At 48.7% G+C, this 20,000-nt stretch overlaps 1 protein-coding gene across 5 annotated transcripts in view; it reads right to left on the bottom strand.

The window, feature by feature from the left end:
- Positions 1 to 20,000, bottom strand: part of cux1a (cut-like homeobox 1a) — a 101,759-nt gene that overhangs the window by 10,747 nt on the left and 71,012 nt on the right. For 2 of the 5 annotated variants that reach the window (XM_080852493.1, XM_080852489.1), the window contains exons 9-20: positions 13,261 to 13,309; positions 12,882 to 12,986; positions 12,026 to 12,208; positions 11,346 to 11,404; positions 9,467 to 9,581; positions 9,158 to 9,254; positions 7,276 to 7,995; positions 4,170 to 4,250; positions 2,241 to 2,342; positions 1,610 to 1,738; positions 726 to 1,108; positions 1 to 291 (exon numbers count right to left, since the gene is read on the bottom strand). The exon at positions 1 to 291 is cut by the window's left edge and continues 24 nt beyond it. In XM_080852493.1, the coding sequence (XP_080708619.1) occupies positions 1 to 291; positions 726 to 1,108; positions 1,610 to 1,738; positions 2,241 to 2,342; positions 4,170 to 4,250; positions 7,276 to 7,995; positions 9,158 to 9,254; positions 9,467 to 9,581; positions 11,346 to 11,404; positions 12,026 to 12,208; positions 12,882 to 12,986; positions 13,261 to 13,309 (2,314 nt within the window). The remainder of the gene's footprint in view (positions 292 to 725; positions 1,109 to 1,609; positions 1,739 to 2,240; positions 2,343 to 4,169; positions 4,251 to 7,275; positions 7,996 to 9,157; positions 9,255 to 9,466; positions 9,582 to 11,345; positions 11,405 to 12,025; positions 12,209 to 12,881; positions 12,987 to 13,260; positions 13,310 to 20,000) is intronic. The other 3 variants (XM_080852490.1, XM_080852492.1, XM_080852491.1) reach the window with 2 other exon arrangements.

Genomic DNA, 20,000 nt, shown 5'->3' with positions numbered 1-20,000 from the left:
GATGCCGTTCTTGGCCAGGCGCTCCTTGACCTGCTGCGTGAGCTCCACGGTGTCCACGTCCTGGTGCAGGTAGAGCTCGTACTGCTCCGGGGTGAGGGGCGCCACGGGGGCCTTGGCCGGCTTGGGCAGGGCCAGCAGGGGCGAGGAGGAGGACGAGGGCAGCGGGCTGTTCTGGGGGGACGTCTGTGCGTACGGCGAGTCGCCGCCAGCACCACCGCCACCGCCGGCCCAGTCCTTCCAGGGGTCCAGAGAGGACGGGGGCATGGCCACAGCGGGCAGGCGAGGGGGCTTCTGCAGTGTGAAAGAGAGGTGGACAGAATGAGAGACACAGACAGAAGAGCGAAGAGAAAGAGAGGAAAAAGAGAGACACAGAGAGGAAAAAGAGAGAATCAGAATTTAGCTTGGCTCCGTGTCATGTGTTTGTATTTGTTGCATTAGGGATTTGCTATACTGTATGTCTATAGTATTGCTTTGGCAATGCTGTTGTACAGTTATGCCACTAAAGCAGGTTTGAACTTGAATATGAAAGAGAGAGAGAGAGAGAGAGAGCGAGAGAGAGAAATTCTTTTTATTAAAGAGGAAGAAGAGAGCAGGTTTTCTTTCACTGTGCAGTTTTCCGGTGTAGTATATAACTCAGAAACTGCTCCATGACTACACTGTTCTGAGGCGTTAGAACACAGACACTAAAAGGCAAACAGCGCTGCGTCTGCTGTGACCTCCTTCACCTCATCTTGGTTGAACCCGTCGTCCGTCATCAGCAGAGCCCCGCCCCATCTGCGATCTGATTGGATGCTGCCCCAGTCCCTCCAGGAGGACAAGGAGGAGGAGGCGGTCCCTCCCAGGGGTGTGTCTGAGATGGGCATGTCCTCTCCTTCCTTCTTCACCACCGGCAGGCAGGGGGGTTCCAGCAGAGGCGCCGGGGAGGGCGCATGCTTCTTCAGGGAGAGAGCCATGGGCGAGTAGGACAGGGGGGACGTCAGCATCTTCGGCCCCAGCAGGGACAGCTCCGACTGGGGTAGGGAGGCTTTCAGGGAAGCCGCCTGGCTCTCCATGACGCAGCGCATGGCTTCAGCCGGGCCGCAGGAGGTGGCGGGCAGAGACGACTCTACTGTAGGAGAGAGAGGGTGGATCAAACAGAGCTCTCTCTCTTACACACACACACACACACACACACACAAACACTAAGGCAAATACAAAAACATATCACTCTATTTTATCAAGATTTCAGTGTACATTCAAATATATATTGTGGCAAACATGTTCATTCAGTATTTACAGTTATCCAAAGCACCTTACAGTACATGTAAGAAACACAGTATGTTTAATCATTATCTTTGCTCCCCAGGGAATCAAGCCCATATCCTGGTGTCATAACCACCTTTTTAAGATTATATCACTCTGTGTGTTTGTTCAGATGGTAACGGTTCTCATGTAAAATCCTCCCTTTCCCCGGCTGATTCTTCAGCCTCTCCCCATTGCTACTAAACACTAAACATGCCATTCACTACCGGGCCTGGAACATTTGTCTCTATGGATGCTGGGGGTCAATAGGTCATTTCTCTGGGTGGGTACAGTAGGTGGTGGATCTAAGAACAACAGAGTTCCTCACCCAGGCTGAGAATGTGGGCATATTTTTGGGAGAAGCTTCCAAAGCCCCTGGGGTAAGCGGGAGGTGGCTCGCTCTCTCCCACGCCATCTGCAGCGGGTGGGGGCAGAGCAGTAGAGTAGGTGGGGTTAGCTGGGGTGACACCATCGGGAGGATGGGAGGGAGGCAGTAACACAGGTGGGTAAGTGTTATGTGTGATGTCCATTATAAACACACAGTCACAGGACAAACATCACACATTTTTTTTAAACGGTCCAAAACCATCAAATACAATCCTATGATGACATTTCTGTTCTCTTCATTTCATTTAACTAATCAGCTGTAAAGGACAACTGTGCCTCTGAAAACCCCAACATTAAAAAAAAAAACAAGCACAAAAACTAAAGTTATGCAAACATCATTGAGTTACATTTTAACCGACAAGTCACCAAAAATCCCTCATACAATCCCACAGTCCTGTCTCACATCCCCGTGTCTCCTGGCCAGCCCACTCTCATGGAAGAATAGGTGGCTAGTGTTCTGGAAAGGGCTTCCTCCTCGTCTCATTGAACATACAGTGTGTCCCTATGGGTGGGTGTGTGTGTGTGTGTGTGTGTGTGTGTGTGTGGTAGGTCCCGTGTCCACGGGCCATTACCTGCTCTCTGCACCTGCAGCTCCCTCTTGGCCTGCTCCAGGATGGAGCGGATGGCCTCGTCCGAGCCTCCCTCCGGGGTGCGGATCCGCGTGGTGATGTTCCCTGAGGAGAGAGGGAGAGAGTGAGCGGGGGAAAGAAGGGAAGGAGAGAGGGAGGGTGGGTGGGAGACAACGGGGGGGGGGGGAAATAAATAAAAACAGAAAAAGTGAACGAACAACGACGAAAATAGAGAAACTGAGAAAAAGTCAAAGAGAAAGTAAAACAGAAAAAAATATAGAAGAAACGAGAAAGAAAGAGAGGACGGATAAAAGTGCCAGCCAAGAATAAACCACCAAGTGAACAAAGAAAGAAAGAAAGACAGAAAGAAAGAAAGGTAGAAAGAAAGGAAAGCCAGAGGAGAAGAAGAGAGCGTTCTTGCTCAGGCTGACTTAGTGGTTGTGCTCCATGTTCCCAGTCCCTAGAGCAGTAACAGCAGAAGCTGACTAATGGGAATGACAGGGGCTTCAGAGGCTGCCACAAATCCCCCAGCATCCCAACAGGTTGGGAGCCTACAACACCTTCAGCAGTTCACTCCTACGCACAAAAGAGACCAGCACAGCACCTGACACACACACACACACAAACACACACACACACACACACAGAGATGCCAAGTCCCTTAACTCATGCCTTCAGTGAGACACAAACATCTCTGCATCCCTCTTATACATATGGCACACACAAACACATACACACACACAAACACACACAAACACACACACACACACACACACACAACAACAACAACAACACACACACTTCCCTACTGCCGTCCGGTCCCTGCACAGACCCTCTTCTGACACCAGCAAAGGAAATGAGAGGATTTGGGGAATATGCCCCAGAGCCACAGAAATCTCATTTTGCGCAGTGTTTGAGCGGGAGGCTCTGAGCCTGCCTGACCCTGGAGCAGGCGGCCTAGTGCTGTGTCTGGGAGTCCTGAGAGACGTTCTCTGCATTACGGCAAAGTAGATTAGCAAACAGTATTTTTATTTTTATTTCCAAATATCGTCTTTAAATAGTATACGGAGTGTGTACTTTAGTTCTGTGGCTTCATTCTACATTCTCACATGCGCCAACAACCTCACTGACCTCGCCAAAAGCTTTTGCCCCCCACACCTGTCCTATTTGTTTGTTTTGTTTTTAGATGTGCCCCCATTATCCTTGATCACTAAGGTGAACCAGGGCAAAACAATATGACTCCTCACTAAAGGAGACAGCCCACCCCCACCCACACACACACCCAGTCTGTGTGGGCCAAGCCAGACCAGGCTGGTCGCGTTTGGCGGTGTGGACTTTTGCAGTGGGGAAGGTCAGGCTCACTGGGGTGTGAGGACAACAGCTGGGCCACCACCACCACCACCCCCCACACCACCCCACCCCACCGTACTGACCTGGAAGTAATCCCCAGAGCCCAGGGGAAACACGACCACCAGCAACACCAGTGGGTGGCGCACAGAGGACTTATACCAACACAGACACACAACACACACAAATTCTACACACATTCAAGGCCGCAAGGACACGGACATACAGATATATTAAAAAACACACACACACACACACACACACACCCACACACACACACACAGGGGTACAAGGGTGGGCACAGAGAAGCAAGTATGAGGACACGGATGGACGTTTACACAAGGACACTCATGCACACCAGCACAGACAAGTGGACAGACACAGAGACACGCACAGACACGCTCAATCTGATGCCATGCTGTTTGCCCTGACCTTGTCCCTTGTGTTTTCCCCCCATCAGATACCAGGCCAGAAGAGAACGGCTGAGCGGCTAACACAACATGGACACAAGCCAGAGGAGCGCTCCACCTGTTTTTTCGGAGAACGCGCTCGAACCCAAAAAAAAATCAAACGCAGAGCACACACCTGGCCTCGAGGAGCCTTCGGAGCCGGTTCTTCGCTTCGGAACCTCCTGAAACACCCTGTTCAGGTTCTGGCCTGGGTTCTCTGTTGGAAAACAAGTGGCAACAGATAAACAGAGATCAGAGAGAAGCCTCCCTACGCTCAGTCAAAAGCATGAGGCAATGGAGTGGTGTGCCTGGATTTAGCATCGACCGACATCTATTACCTACGGCCACCTTTTTAAGCATGATGCTAGCTCCCCAAGGTCAAAAGGTTGAGTCCCAGAGCAGAAACTGTCATGCCAAATGCCACGGGTTTATCTCCCAGCGCATAAACACGATGCCAAAACTATTAAGCTGAAAGGTAATGCCCTTGCTGTTCTGCGCTACCTTATGAATAATCTGTAAAATCCTCTGACAAAAATCAATGCCGTTCTACATCCCGAACATTAACACTTGTCTTCGTCACCTGACTACTTCTCTCCATAACGGTTCCATATTAAGCATGTTTTAAGATTCGATTTGGTTGGAAGCTTAATGAAAGGCAAAGAGTAATTCACTTAGATATGGACTTTGAAGGACATTAAAGAGAAAACTGCTCCTAAAAAGCACTTCTCCCCAATGTGACTGGGCTCAAATTGAATTGCACTTCTTGAAGCAGACAACTGGCATTTTGGGTCAAAGCTGCAGTTTCTGAAAAAGGACTTGCGTCTCTCTCTCGCTCTCTCTCTCTCTCTCTCTCTCTCTCTCTCTCTCTCTCTCTCTCTCTCTCTCTCTCTCTCTCTCACACTCAAATGAGCAAACCATTGTCAAATGCTCTACAACACCCCCCCCCCCTCCCCCAGAAGAAGTAAATCCTGCAACTGGGGTGTGACCAAGAGAGACCCATCTGTGTGTTCTTATTAGATAGCGGTTAATGTAATTACCCATGAATAGAGAGCCATCCGTGCATGTCAGCCCTTACCTGAGAAGGCTTTCCACTCTTCCCTGAGATGCTCAATAATGACTGCGCTCATTAATCTGACCTCTCATCCTCTGCTGTGCGTCTCTATGTGCCGAGGCGCGAGCATGTGTTTCTATATGCCTGAACATGACAGTTTCTCACGAGGGAACCGCAGGCAGACAGGTCCAGGGCAGCCTGCCAAACCAGCACCAGCTCCTTTGAAGCCGATCCAAACCAGCGGGCCCAACGGGGAGCCGTGCCACGCCACGCCACGCCACACCATGCCAGGCGGCAGCGGCACACGCTCTCACACACCAGCCGCCACGGATACAACGTTCACACTATCGACAACGATAACAGCAACAAAAACCAAAACAAGACAAACAAGACAAACAAGACACGCTGTGTGCGGATTCGAGTTATGGCGGCCGTCACAGAGAAATACGTACATGTTTCTGACTTTTCAGAGTCACGCACACGACCGGCTTTTTTGTTGTCGTTTTTTTTACCCGTCTCCTTCTCTTACGGCATCTGTTCACACACGCGCGGACATGACACGCCTCACACTTGATCGCCCTTCTCTTCCACCGCCTGCCTACCCCTGTCAAGCCCTGACCTGCCTGCCTCTGCAATTATGATGAGCAGAACACAGACACAGACCCAAACCCACATGTACGCACAAACACACACAGAAACACACCTCGCTCAGTGTTTTTTCTTTTGTTCACACTGAAAACCGACACACCGGTGGAGGTGTGTGCTGCATATGCATGTGTGAGGGGCCCCCCCTTCCCCAGCGCCCATCGCTCCCACAAGTGCTTCCTCCTCAGCCGGTATCTCGCAAGCCCATGGGAGCGGCCCACTTGTGCAACCCCATTACATTTCCTGAATAATTCATAACCGGAGCGCTTTCATTAGCTGCTGAAGCAACTTGAGGGTATTCAACTCACTGAGGGAATGATTAATCAATAAAGCTTTCTTTGAAATGCGGTGCCTTGACCAGATCTGCAAACTCCGGAGGGGAGGCATCTACAACATGTCTGACAACATACCTGTCTTTGATCTCCCGACATAACCATTTCAACGCCTCAGTGTCTTTCGTTTGTTTTGGTTTTGTTGCAGTGCCTTTGTTCAGCTCTTAATGGTGTGTGGCTAAGGGAATTCCCTAAGACTGGAAGTTACAGGAAGCCAGTGTTCATTACTCTCCATTGCTTTTTATGGCGGTATCCACATTAGCATGATACTACTATAAAATCACAGTGTTACAAACTTTTCCTTTGTATCATCATCTGTCAACCTCTGGTAGGAGTACAGAGGGACCCCAAGGGCACGATGCTATCTGGTGGCGTCCCTGACAGAGCTGAACTCCATCCCCGTAACCAGACAGCTTCTCCCGAGCTTCTGTGGTTCCTTTAAACTCGGAGACCTTTGATGTGTTAACATCCTCGGCGAGAACGTCCCTAGGCAGGCAAGACTTCATTAAATCCCCCCTTAAAACAACGCCAGTCTGTCATGTTAGGCTCGTATCATGTCTCGTCTCCTGTCCCTCCCGGTATCAAGTCTCGTACTGTACCGCACACTCAACTCAGATAGGCATTACACACAAAAAAAACAGCAGAAATAAAACATGTGACATCCTCCTTGGTGAGCTTGACCAAACATTTCCTCACATTCATCAGTGACTGCGTTCTGATCAATGCAATTTTAATGAGGTGCTTTCCCCCTCCCTCTCTCTTAACTCGCGGCTGATACAGATGAGGAAAGCTGTACCAACATGACAACCTCGCTGACAGACCAAGATGAATGTTCCCATCCCGGCTGAAGGAATCTTAATTGCTAATAATTAATGAGGACACCGGGGTCAATTCCATTCAAAGAGGCAATTAAAGGAGGACATGCCCGCAAATGATGACATGGCTGTCACAAAGTCAATCAGACCTACTCAGTAAGGTTAAGCAAAAAGGTGTGTGCTCGAGTCAGACGACTCCAAAGGGGTGTGCCATTGGGGCCCCTTACTAGAATACGTAATCAGCTCAGACTCACTCATGGAGTTGTCATACCGCAACACATCAGTGTAGTACTATGTGAGCGCAGATATTCAGTGGTGGGCATTGACTCAGTGTTAGTGAAGGGGAGGAGGAGGAGGAGGAGTTGTTAGTACGGATGTGATGAAGATGCCGCTGCTCACCTCTCTGTCGACCCTGGATGCTGCGCAGTGCCAGGATGTTCTGCTCGTCGGACAGGAACTGCCTCATCTTGTAGAAGGGCTCCTTGCCGCGCACGGTCAGCTTGCTCCAGGGCTTGGGCCGGGCCAGGATCTCGCTGACCGAGCCCTGCGACAGGCCCAGCACGTAGTGGCCGAAGACGCGCTGGCCAATGTTGTGCTTGATGAGCTGCTCCTTCACCTGCCGCGCGATCTCCGCCGTGTCCATGTCCTCGCCCTCCGAGGCGCTGCCGGCACCTTCCGAACGGCTGGGCGAGGGCGCAGAGCCGTTGGCGGCGTCCGGGCTGGCGGCGGCCGGCTGGCTGGGCAGCGGGCTGGCCGAGAGGGCGTGGGCGTGCGGCCCAGAGAAGAGGAGCGACGAGTCCTGCAGCGCCTTGCTGTAGAAGCTGTGCATGAGCTGCCGCTGGAGCAGCGAGCTCAGGGCCACCTTGCCCGCCAGGGGGGCCAGCGGGCCCGCGCCCAGACCCTGCATGCCCGGGGGGAGGAGGTCGGAGAAGGGGTGCGTTCCGTTGGCGCTGAGCGAGGAGGCAGACTCGGAGGGGGTGCCGACGCCCCGCGGGAGCATCAGAAGGTGGGAGGAAGGGGGAGGCGGCGAGCCACGCAGAGGGGAGGGGCTCGGGATGGGCGTGGCAGGAAGTCGCTGGTGAGCGTCCCCTGACTCTTTATCCCCACGCCCCAAAGACCCTGCAGACACACACACAAGGAGTCAAAATACTAATAATCTCCATGTATGAAGAAAGAAAACCACAAATGCTGTCTTATTGTGTAACAACCTTGAAAAACACCACTATCTATAGAAAAGTATCTATTTGGCTATCCACTGCGTTTCAAAGACGTAGACCCAAACACGCAGCAGATAGAGAACCAGACCGTGTCAAGTCAATGCAAATGAGCAAAATGTGGAAATGTTTTTTTTTTTTTTGGATGTGCGTAGCATTTAAGGGTTCATGGGTTTGGGATTAGCAGATTTGAGTGGAAAATTCTGGAATGCAGACAAACAACATAAAGAGATTAACACATCAACCACAGTGAAAATGGTTAGGAGAGACAATGCACAGAGTAAGAGGGCAAACAGAAAACTGTGTTTGAGAATGCTGCCGTGAATGAAAAAAGCGCGAGTCAAATTTAAAACACAAATGAAATGCCTGTTTTCCTGCGGATTCCAGAGGCACTTTATGGTGACATTTACGCCACACCCGAAGCGTAAAAAAACACACACGCGCGCATACACACACATACGCACACACACACACACACACACACACACAAACACACACGCACGCATACACACACATACGCACACACATGCAAACACACACAAACACACACACACATATTCCAAATATGGAAAGGGCAGTGGTGGGGCTGAGAGAGGCTTAGTTAGCATATAGCCTTCTAAACCACCAACACCATCATCCTGCCCTCATGAAGCATTCTGTCTCACCACAAACACACACACACACACACACACACACACACACACACACACACACACACACACACACACACACACACACAAAGATAATGGTACTGGGTCTACTGACATATACACAGAATACTGGTATATAGATGAGGCAACTCACTTGAATTTGAGCCTGACACTGACAGTTTTCCACGTCTACGGGCAAATCTCTAGCAAAAACCTCTCAATTCTGTCTCTCAGTTTCAGTGCCATGACCATCACAACACAATTCCAAGTCACAAAAAGTCAAAAATCCCTTTAAGCTTATCACTCTCTCTCTCTCTCTGTAATGACAGACATTGTGCAGGAGCACTGAAGACTGCCAGACTGGGACTGGCTGGTGATGCTGCGGAGCGCGGATGTGCACAGATAGAGGGGACCCACCACTCAGGCTGCTGTTGGCCGACCGCTGCAAGTGATGGTCTGTCTGCCCGCTCCCACACTTCTCCATCAGCAGCATCTCCAAGGGCTTATAGCCATCCTGAGGGTGGGGACAGAGAGAGAGAGAGAGAGAGAGAGCGAGAACAATAGAGAGATAAAGAAAGAGAGAAAGGAGGAAAGAAAGCACGAATATTAAACAGTGAAAGTAAACATTAACCATTGCCCCATTTCCTTCTCCTGCCCTCTCTCTACATGCACTGAGTTTTTTGGGGTGGTCTGGATCTCCCATGGTCTGGATGATTGCCCTCTCACCTCTCCCTTCACTAGCCCCCTGTCTGTGGCTCGGGAACAGCCCCTAGCCGGTCCTCTGAGCCTTACCGATGCTGTGGACCTCTCTGTTGTGCTCAGCTCCATGGACTTGAAGATGCTGTGGGAAAGAGGCAAAAGAGAGTGGCATTACTCCACTGATACACCAGAGTCTGGCAGACCATCCCATGGGACTCCCATCCCAAAGGAGTCCGCACAGGGAGGTGGTGAGGGATGTTTGGGGAAGGGCTACTGGATATGTGACGAGACAAGTGTTTGTTCACGGAGGATGGAGGATGAGGCAGTTGCGAAGTGTGGATTTGCAGTTTGCAGCTTCTCTTGTAGGGTTGGGATGGGCTTCTTACTTGGGATGAATTGACCTGTGTCAATTCAGGTGTGTGTTTGTGGGTGTGTGTGTGTGGATGTGGGTGGTTGAGTGTTCTTCTTAATTCAGCTTAAAGACAATTTTGAGAATTCTAAAGGATAAAGCTGCGGAGAGTCAAACTCACGAAGAACGAGACACGGTATATAACAGTCACTTAAACGTGACGTGGAGATTCTTGGAGGAGGAGGAGGAATCTTCAAGGCTTAATCTAATGGAATGTGTCACCACAGAACAACTGCCTATTAATATAAACGCTATACACCATTTCTCCTTCTATGGCTGGTACACCACTTATCCCTGACAAAAAATTCCATTCAGCACTATTGGCTTTATAGAATCAGGTTCGGAATATCATCGCCCAAATCGAGTTATGGAATTCACGTCTAGACATCATCCGCAAATCCTGTGGACCCCATTGAGATCTTTCGACACTAGCCACAAATAGATCAGCCAAAACCAGCAAATTAGTTTATCACTCGTTAACCTCGTTAGCCCCCTCATTACTAGCCTGGCCCAAGATGAGACAGAACGCCCTGCAGACGTCTGCGGTTGGAGCAGCTCGGCGATCTGCTTCGCTCAACAACGGCAACCCCAAACACACAGACTTTCCCCCAAGGACCAAGATAAAACAAGCAATACTTTTTCAACCAAACTTTTAAACTGAGAAGAAAAAAAAAAAAATAATAATAAAGGCCATTAGCATGTTTATAAACTATTGGAAAACAGTTAAAGTTACAAGTTTTTGCAACAAGGAAAAGTATTACAAAACAATATATGTGGCTGTATAAGAAGTAAACAGTGCACAATGCAAACACAACCGCACCGAACAACAAATGCCACAGAATAAGAACACATTTGAGAGACATCATGAATGCCCAACGTCTACCACAATGTCCCCCCCCCCCCCCCCCCCCCCGTTCCTACCTCAGAACAGCAACTCTAGCTGGTCTTATCAAACAGCCGGCTCCTGATCAACGGTGCTAACCGTCTGCTGAGGAGAGCGATAAAGGCAAGGGCTGGGGCTGAGAGGACGAGGACTCCCAATCAGAAGCACCGGACAAACGACCACACACACACACACACTCACTCAGCGCCATGCCCAGCCTACGGGGCAGTCAGGCCTCGGCGGTGAAGAGGAAGGGAAAGGTTACCTGTATTCTAAGGGATTTGGCAGCAGGCCAGGGATGCAAATGCAAACTGGGGAACATTTCACCCAGCGCAGAAAGCAGGCCATCCCATGGTAACCTTGAGTGTGTGTGTGTGTGTGTGTGTGTGCGTGTGCGTGTGTGTGTGCGTGTGCGTGTGTGTGAAATAGAGAGAGAGTAATAGTAGTTTGTGTGTGAGAGAGGGAGAGGGGAGAGATAGAGTGTGTGTGTGTGTGTGTGTATGTGTGTGTGTGTGGGTGTGTGTGTGTGTGTGTGTGTGTATACTCAAGTGTGTGAGAGTATACGTTTCATTTATAATGTAGAAAGTTGTGTTTCATCACAAATGTAGCCATACCTCAGCTCCTTCTTGACCTCCTCATAGTCTGACTGCTCCTGCAACTTCTTTTCCAGTTGCTGTGCATTAAAAAACATACACACCCCATCAGTCAACAACTCACGGAAACAAACATACAGCACACATACAGTCATTCTATCGTAAGCAATCGTGACGGAGTGAAAGAGGTCACAAAAAAGAGAAAGTGTGCACGTGTGTGAGCGAGTGAGTGAGTCATAAAGATATAGATAGAGAAAGAGAGTGTGTGTGGTGTGAGTGGAGCATGTGTGTGTGTTAGACGGAGAATGTGTGTCAGAGAAAGAAAATATGTGAGTGTGAGAGTGAGAGCGTTAGAAGGAGAAAAAGAGAGAGAGACTGTGTGTGTGCATAAATGAGCGAGTTTGAGTCTGTGTGTATGTGTGTGTTTGTGTGAGAATACGAGAGTAGGAGAGCGAGTGTGTGTGTGTGTGTGTGTGTGTATATATATGTGTGTGTGTGTGAGAATGAGAGTCAGAGAGAGTGTGTGTGTGTGTGTGTGTGAGAATGAGAGTCAGAGAGAGAGAGAGAGAGAGAGAGAGAGAGTGTGTGTGTGTGTGTGTGTGTGTGTGTGTGTGTGTGTGTGTGTGTGTGTGTGTGTGTGTGTGTGTGTGTGTGTGTGTGTGTGTGTGTGTGTGCGTGCGTGTGTGTGTATCAATGCTGACCTTGAGTGTGGAGTCCCTGCTGGAGAGCTGGTGCTGCAGCTGGCTGATGTGTGTGCTGGAGCTCTCACTGAGCTGGGTGAGGCTGGCTTGCAGCCGCTGCACGTCCTCCTCCAGACGCTGCACCTCACGGTCCCGCACACACACCTCCGCCTCCAGACTGCTGCACGACAAGGCCTCCAAAGCCTGTACACGCACACACACACACACACACACACACACACACACACACACACACACACACACACACACACACACAGATGTATAAACATACATGCAATCAAACATACAAAAATACACACGCACACAACACAAAGTAATTGAGTCCTCAATACCTGAGGAACTAAGACATTCATACACAGAAAATACAGTCACATGGATGCACCCCCCCCCCCCCCCCCCCACACACACACACACACACACAGACCCACACCCAGACCCCCACACACACATACACACACACACACACACACACACACACACACACAGACACACACACACAGACACACACACACACAGACACACACACACACACTTGCATAGTGCATCTAGGGGCATTAAATCAGTGTCTCTCTCCTTTAAGCGACTATGTGGAGATGAGGTATTCTCCACAGCGGCGCTGCTGGTTCCAGAGTCAAGGGGAAAGTATGCTGGCCCATAACTCACTCATAACTCAGTCTGGTCTGCTGGGCTGCAGGAGGGAGCCAGACACACACACCGCCCATGCTGACGACCGCACTCACCTGTGCATCACCTCCACTCAAACACACTACATTTGCTCCACGCTGTGTGTGTGTGTGTGTGTGTGTGTATGTGTGTGTGTGTGTGTGTGTGTGTGTGTGTGATAGAGAGACTCTACCGTGTCTGGGGCCTTGTGTGTCTGTGGGGAGAGGTGAGGACTCTTGCTGGTGGAGGCAAGCTGCTCCCTCAGGCTCTCTATGTCTCTCTCGGCCGTCTCTGCCCTCTGAGGTGGGAGAAAGAAAAAAACACACACACACACACACACACACACACACACACACACACAGTCAGTCTTAGTCAGATGACCTGAAGACACACATACCTCTACAATTAGATATTTATTGTGATTTTTTTTTTAAAACATTGACTTACATTATCAAATACTATATACGAAATATAAATACAATTCATTATCACAATCCTAATTTCATATAAAATCTAAATCCAGAACATTAGAGACTGGTTGTAGATCTACAGTCCTGGACTGATCAACTGACCTGATTAGCTTCCTCTAGGTCAGACATCACCGCTTCCATCTTGTTGGCCCTGAGGAGAAAAGCACGACACGGTCAGCACTGGTGGCAGCGTCCATTTCAAACACTGCCCACCAAATCTCCACAGGCCTCCCGCAGATTTAAACCCCACATCTGGTGACCATAGCTGTGGCCCCAGATGATTACCAATATGTATTGTGTGTGCGTGTGTGCGTGTGTGCGTGTGTGTGTGTGTGTGTGTGTGCATATTGCCACTCCAGATCAACTCCCACGCCCCCATTAGAGCCCTCTCCGTGTTCTGGTAATCCTCCTCTCTGTGCAGGGCGGTGGGGGTTTATGGACCAGGGAGGGCTGGGGGAGAGGGGCAGTGGTGGTGGTGGTGCTGGAGGGGGCAGGGGAGGGGGTATAGCCAATGGGGAAAGCCAGTGCCACATGTTCCCAGCCAAGAGTAAAACAGAGGGATTACACTGATACAGCCTTTAGACTCCTGTCGTAATGCACACTAATCTCATATAATGTTCGCAATTCTGCAAAGTTAGCGCTCAGCCCCGTCCAGTGACAGCCGGGAGCTTGGGTGTTTAACCACAACTGGGACGCTTTTTTCCCCCATCTTTCTCTTTTCTTTTTAACAAAAGATGTCCATGTCCCAATGACCCCTCAGTGACTGATGCGCCAATCTTGGCATCGGAGAGTGACAGGAGCCACTGGAATACCCCTGGACTGCCCAGCCACTGTCCTGGCCTCACCCCCTGTCTGCTGGGACTCTGGCTCTCACACACTCTGGGACCTTCTGACCTACGGGCAGTATCCCTGTGGCATGATTCCCAATGTTTCCATACAGCACTATCGGGTCCTGTCACTGCATGATAAGCCCCCGTGTCCTATGCTTTCACTTGTCCCAAAGTTGCCTGCCATACACATCGAGTCGCTGTGAGATTGCACCGCTGATGTTTTGCAACACCGAAAAAAAAAAAAAATGGTCACAGGGCACAAGATCATATATTACTGTATTATAATCTCTAAGGAAGATATTAAAATATTGCACTATAAAATCGTGGTTATAATAATATCATGGTGTGTTATATTGAATATAATTTGAATATAATAGCCAAATAAACCAGCACAAAGCCATTTCAATAATTGTGATGACAGCGCTGTCTGCGTTGCACCACGAAGCACTGGGCAGTGTGTCATGTCATGGGCCATAAGCCTCTTTCTGTGTTTAAACGCAGTGTTCAAACGGAAATGCCTCTAAAAGCACACTACCACAGACCACACAGAGAGCATTAGGACATTTCAAAATGCAGTCTGTCTGCTTTTCTTTCCACTTGTTTGTGTGTGTGTGTGTGTGTGTGTGTGTGTGTGTGTGTGTGTGTGTGTGTGTGTGTGTGTTCACCTTGCGTTTCCGACTGGAGCTCATACAGTGCTCTCATCACTCACACGTGTGTACACACATTCAGACATGCACACACACACACACACACACACACACACACACACACACACACACACACACACACACACACACACACACACACACACACACCCTCTCACGTTATATTACTCCCATGCAGTGAAGTGTTAAACGCTCTGCTGATTCATTTAATGGGAGCATGTAATTTGAATTTTGCTCATTTGAGATGCTGAATAGTCTTCATTGGGCTTTTGTGTTGAATTTAGTGAAGCAGTACACAGGGGTGCTATTGATTCTCCTCATTTTTTAATTTGCGACAGCGACGCTGATAGACACTGCTTCCACTTTGTGAAAGAGAAGATACTTCCCTGCTCCAATTTCACGGCAAACACGATACTATGAATCAACCCCTCAAAATTAGGAGAGGTGAATGACAAGAATAATGTGCCTCGGGAAGCCGGGATGCAAGATAACCTGCCCCTCAATGACATTATCCCAGGGACACGCAGAGCTATTGGTAAACACTTTACAGGTGCAGATGCCTCTGATTTAGTGTAGCATAAGTGCTTTGTGCCTTTGACCTAATATGTGCACAGATATGCAGATGTCTCTTTGAGGACAACGAGCCTAAGCTGTCCTCAATTGGATGACAGTGCCATTATACCAACTGTGTTCTATATACCAATATTTAAGCGGAATAGCTTTGAAAATATGACGGTTCAATCAAGGTCCATGCCCATCGCTATTAAACACCGATGGGGTGGTCAGGGATTTGCGCATTAGGGATGATGCGGCAAAGGGGATCAGTGGGGTTTGTAATGCCTTAACGGAGTGTGATCTCTGCTCGTGGCTAAATGCCACACACACGCACAAACACACACACAGCACACACGGCACACACACACATATATATACGCACGGAAGGGCGCCATCGCTCCAGCAACAACAAAGTGTGATCTAAAGCAAGAAAATGCGAGGACACTGTTTGTGGTGAGGCCTGGCAAAAGTGAGCTGCTTCTGCTGACAAATCAAATGAAAAGGGTGTGTGAAATGGGTACGTGTTCACCACTATGGAGGCCAATGTAGGTGACAGCATAAGTCTCGATACTGTAAGAAATATTTTATGCATGAGTGTGTGTGTTTGAGTGTGTGTGTGTGTGTGTGTGTGTGTGTGTGTGTGTGTGTGTGTGTGTGTGTTTGTGAGAGAGTTTTTTTGTCTTGTGTGTGTGTGTGGGTGTGTGGGTGTGTGTGAATGGATGCATGTGTGCATGCAATCCTGGTGTGGTGAACTCCACCTGACCTTCTACGTTTGCCTGCACTGATTTCTGTGCGTCTTAACGCGGCTCGCCTGTGCAAACACACCAAGTGATGAAATCCTCACAGCGGGATCAGAGGGTGGAGCTGTGCCTGAAATCCCCACAATCCCCTTCTTCCTGTGCACTTCCTGACTGGAGACTTTTTTGCCTCAGAGAGATGGGGCAGCACGGCAAGCAGCTCTAGAAAAACCACCACAGCTGCCGCATAGTGCCGCATAGTACCATACCAGGACCCACTCCACTCCCGCCCATCAGTGCCCTCACATACAATGTCTGGCTACAGGCTTAAAACACAATAAGAAGACAGTTTTGTAGTGAACACGAGTAGCGTGTGTGTGTGTGTAATTTGTTTATGTCTCCTTGCACGCACTCAAACACGTACACACATACATGTGGTATTGGTTTGTTGACGATGAAGGTGTGACCTTTTGCGGTTTGACCTTTTCTGTTTGTTGTTGCCGAGGGATATGCAAGCTTGACCCACCATCAGACACATTGGCCATGAGAGATGGGTCACACAGACGTACACCGGCACTAATCTCTTTTTCCATCCATTCTTCCACTCACACGTTTGCTCACTGCCACCCCAACCCCCCAACCCCATCCCCTTGCTCCTTCTTCCTATGCATAGGCCCCAGGGTCTGACTGACATTTAGCCGATTAGGTTTTTCATTTCATTATATGCGATGAGACTTCAAGCTTTTCTCTACTCACATATTCAGAGTTACTTAACATTTCCAAAGCTAAATTGGGTCTCGCTTGCTGTTGAGTGGTGCCAGTTTGAGTTTAAGTGTGTGCATGTACGTGAGTCTTGGAGTGTGTGTGTGTGTCTGAATGCATGTATCAATATGTGTGTGTGTGTGTGTGTGTGTGTGTGTGTGTGTGTGTGTGTGTGTGTGTGTGTGTGTGTGTGTGTGTGTGTGTGTGTGTGTGTGTGAGAGTGATGTGTGACTGTGCTAGTCTTGAACGGTTACTAAACAATGTAACTTTATATGTGTTAATTAGATTGCAATTCTAGTGGTACACAGATCCTCTTATATTCTTAATTCTATTTGTTATTCTTACCAACACTAGTGAAAACCTGTGAGACTCTCTACTGCAATAAGCAGACAGAGGTAGATACAGTTGTCCAATCTTCTGTCCAGCTAAATGAAACGATCTAAAATAAAACAACCAAAAGTGCAGCAGAGAGGCTGTCAAACAGAATCTGTTGGAGTGTGTGTGTATATGTGTGTGTGTCTAGGCCTGGCATTTATATCTTGCTGAATAAAGTAACTGACGGAATTGCACTGCCATCGGCTGTGGCTGCTCATTTGACAGCAGGGCACACACACACACAGGCGCGCACGGACGGATAGACACACACACACACACACACACACAAACACACACACACACACAATTTAACCACAGCATGTGATGCACTGAGCCCATGGGGGCTGTCATGTCATAAGAGTCTGACATTATTGATGTGTACAGGCCTGGCATGGCAAGGCCTTGTCTATACCAGTACCATGGCAATCACACACACACACACACACACACACACACACACACACACACACACACACACACACACACAGTCCTCTCTATGTCAGAGTCAGAGTCCTCACAGAGACTTGGAGTCCTCTCTATGCAAGATCTCCAGCTTTGCCTGCTTGCCTGTACACTTTAAAGAGACAGACAATTGTCCCACACTCAAAACCACTACCCATTTTCTGTCTCTCCCTGTCCCATCTCCCCCTTTTCTCCCACTCTCTCTCAAACACACTGTTTACATTCAACATTTAACTGAGACACCATCTGGGCAATGAAATGCCACTGAGGTGAAAAATGGTGAGAGAGGTGTGTGTGTGTGTGTGTGTGTGCGTGTGTGTGTGTGTGTGTGTGTGTGTGTGTGAGTGAGTGAGTGAGAGAGAGGGAAAGAGAGAGAGCGAGAGAGAGTGACAGTAAAAGAGAGGGGGAGAGAGTGTATGTGTGAGAGTACGTGGATGAGAAAGAGAGAGAGAGGAAGGGAGTGTGTGTGTGTGTGTGTGTGTGTGTGTGCTTCCCAGGTGTTCACACTGTGCTGCTCTAACCCAGCTTGGCCTACTTTCCCTCACTGATGGTGTTGTGGCACAGCCTCAGTAAAACATGGCGGCTGCTGCTGCTGCTACTGCTCACTCCTCACATTTCAGGTCAGCACAGGGGGAAGTGACGAGCAGCGCAGCGCAGCCACGGACACATGCTAGTTCACATCACGCTATATTTAAACAATACTATCGGATTAGGAAAATCACACCCTTTTTGTTCAGAATTGACATTCAAGGCTAACGGCATTATTGTGATTTAAAAAGGTGTGAGTGCATGTGTATCTGTATGTGAATGTTGCTTGTGTGTGTGTGTGTGTGTGTGTATGGTGGGGGTGTGTGTGAGTAGATGTGTATTCACAAGCCTCTGTTCTGTATGTGTGTGTGTGTGTGTGTGTGTTTGCATTTGCCTTTGTTTATTTAAAAGCTTCGGCCATAAACCAAGTGGGTTGATAAGACAAGGCTGGAAAAGCCAAGCGTTACAGCTTCAGTCTGCAGTGAATACACACACAGCCACATACCCACACACAGACATGCACACACACACACACACACATACATACCCACACACAGACATGCTCACACCCAGACAGCCTCAGGCTTCTGTCACATCAATGCGGTGCCTGAGGCTTGATGTGATGTGTGTGTATGTGTGTGTTTGTGTGTGTGTGTGTATAGTGTATCTGTGTGCGTATGCATGTGTATCTAAGTTTGTGTGTGTGTGTGTGTGTGTGTGTGTGTGCGCGCGGTATGGTGGTGACAGACAGCTCATGGGTATTTGCTGAATATGGACAGTCCTCTACAGACAAGACTGAGGGAGTGTGCTCACAAAATGATGCCTTCAATTATCACAGTCAGATGAATTCTCCACAGCACTCCTACAGCATCTACACACACACACACACACACACACACACACACACACACACACACACACACACACACACACACACACACACAATACACACAGGTATCTGAAGGGAGGGAGCGGAACTATAGACACTGATGGAAATAGATGAGCGACTCTTAGATGTGCAAACACTGAAGCAAGGGAATGATATGAGAGGCGAAGAAGGGAACGTCAGCTTGTCACCAGTCTAGTGTTTCTGGAGAGCGCTATGTTGACTCTATAAGAGGCAGTCAAAATATTTACATCCAACACTTAGCTGAGACCCCATTTGGGGTCCCTGCAGTGAGATATTTTTTTTTTCTGTGTGACTGTGTGTGTGTGTGTATGTGTGTGTGTGTGTGCGTGTGCGTGTGCGTGTGTGTTTGTCTGTCAGGTTGGCAGGTGGTGACGCACACAGATTGACCCAAGACCAACAGAGCAGCAGAAGCATATGCAACCACCATAACAATTAACATGCACTAATCCACGCCGCCCCTGCCACACAGTACCACACAGTACCGCACACAGACATCAGACCGGAATCCTCCACAGCACTGACTGACACCCACAGGCCTGCCTCCATCTAAGGATCCATGTTCACAACCGGTTTGAAAATGGGTCTTGGACGATCTCACCGCAAGTGGACATGCGCTAAATACGAACGTTGAAATGCAAACTGCATCAATTATTGCATTGTTCATAGAAAGTCATAATTGTGACAAGGAAAAGCGTTTTCTCTAATATAAAAATAGAGAAGGTAATTCATTTGTTGATTTTCTTGAATTATCAAACACAAAGTAGGAAGTGATTAGCAACCTCTGAGTAGTAAACTCAGTGAATTTTTTTAAAATTTGAGAGTAGCAAACTCAAATGTTTTAATAAAAACGAGATGCATCGTGTTAAAGATTTCTTTCTTGCGTGCTGGTTTAAGAGAAGAGACACCGGACGAGGCTTCTTTTGTAGCAAGATAAGTTTACTTGGTATTCGATGGAACAATACAGCCGTCAATGCAAATGCAGTCAAAGATGATACATTCAACACCAAGAGCTGGAGAA

Source organism: Sprattus sprattus (assembly GCF_963457725.1).
Source record: "Sprattus sprattus genome assembly, chromosome: 1".
Lineage (NCBI taxonomy): Eukaryota > Metazoa > Chordata > Actinopteri > Clupeiformes > Clupeidae > Sprattus > Sprattus sprattus.
Note: the sequence above shows the minus strand (reverse complement) of the source record. Positions and strands in the feature narration are given on the sequence as shown.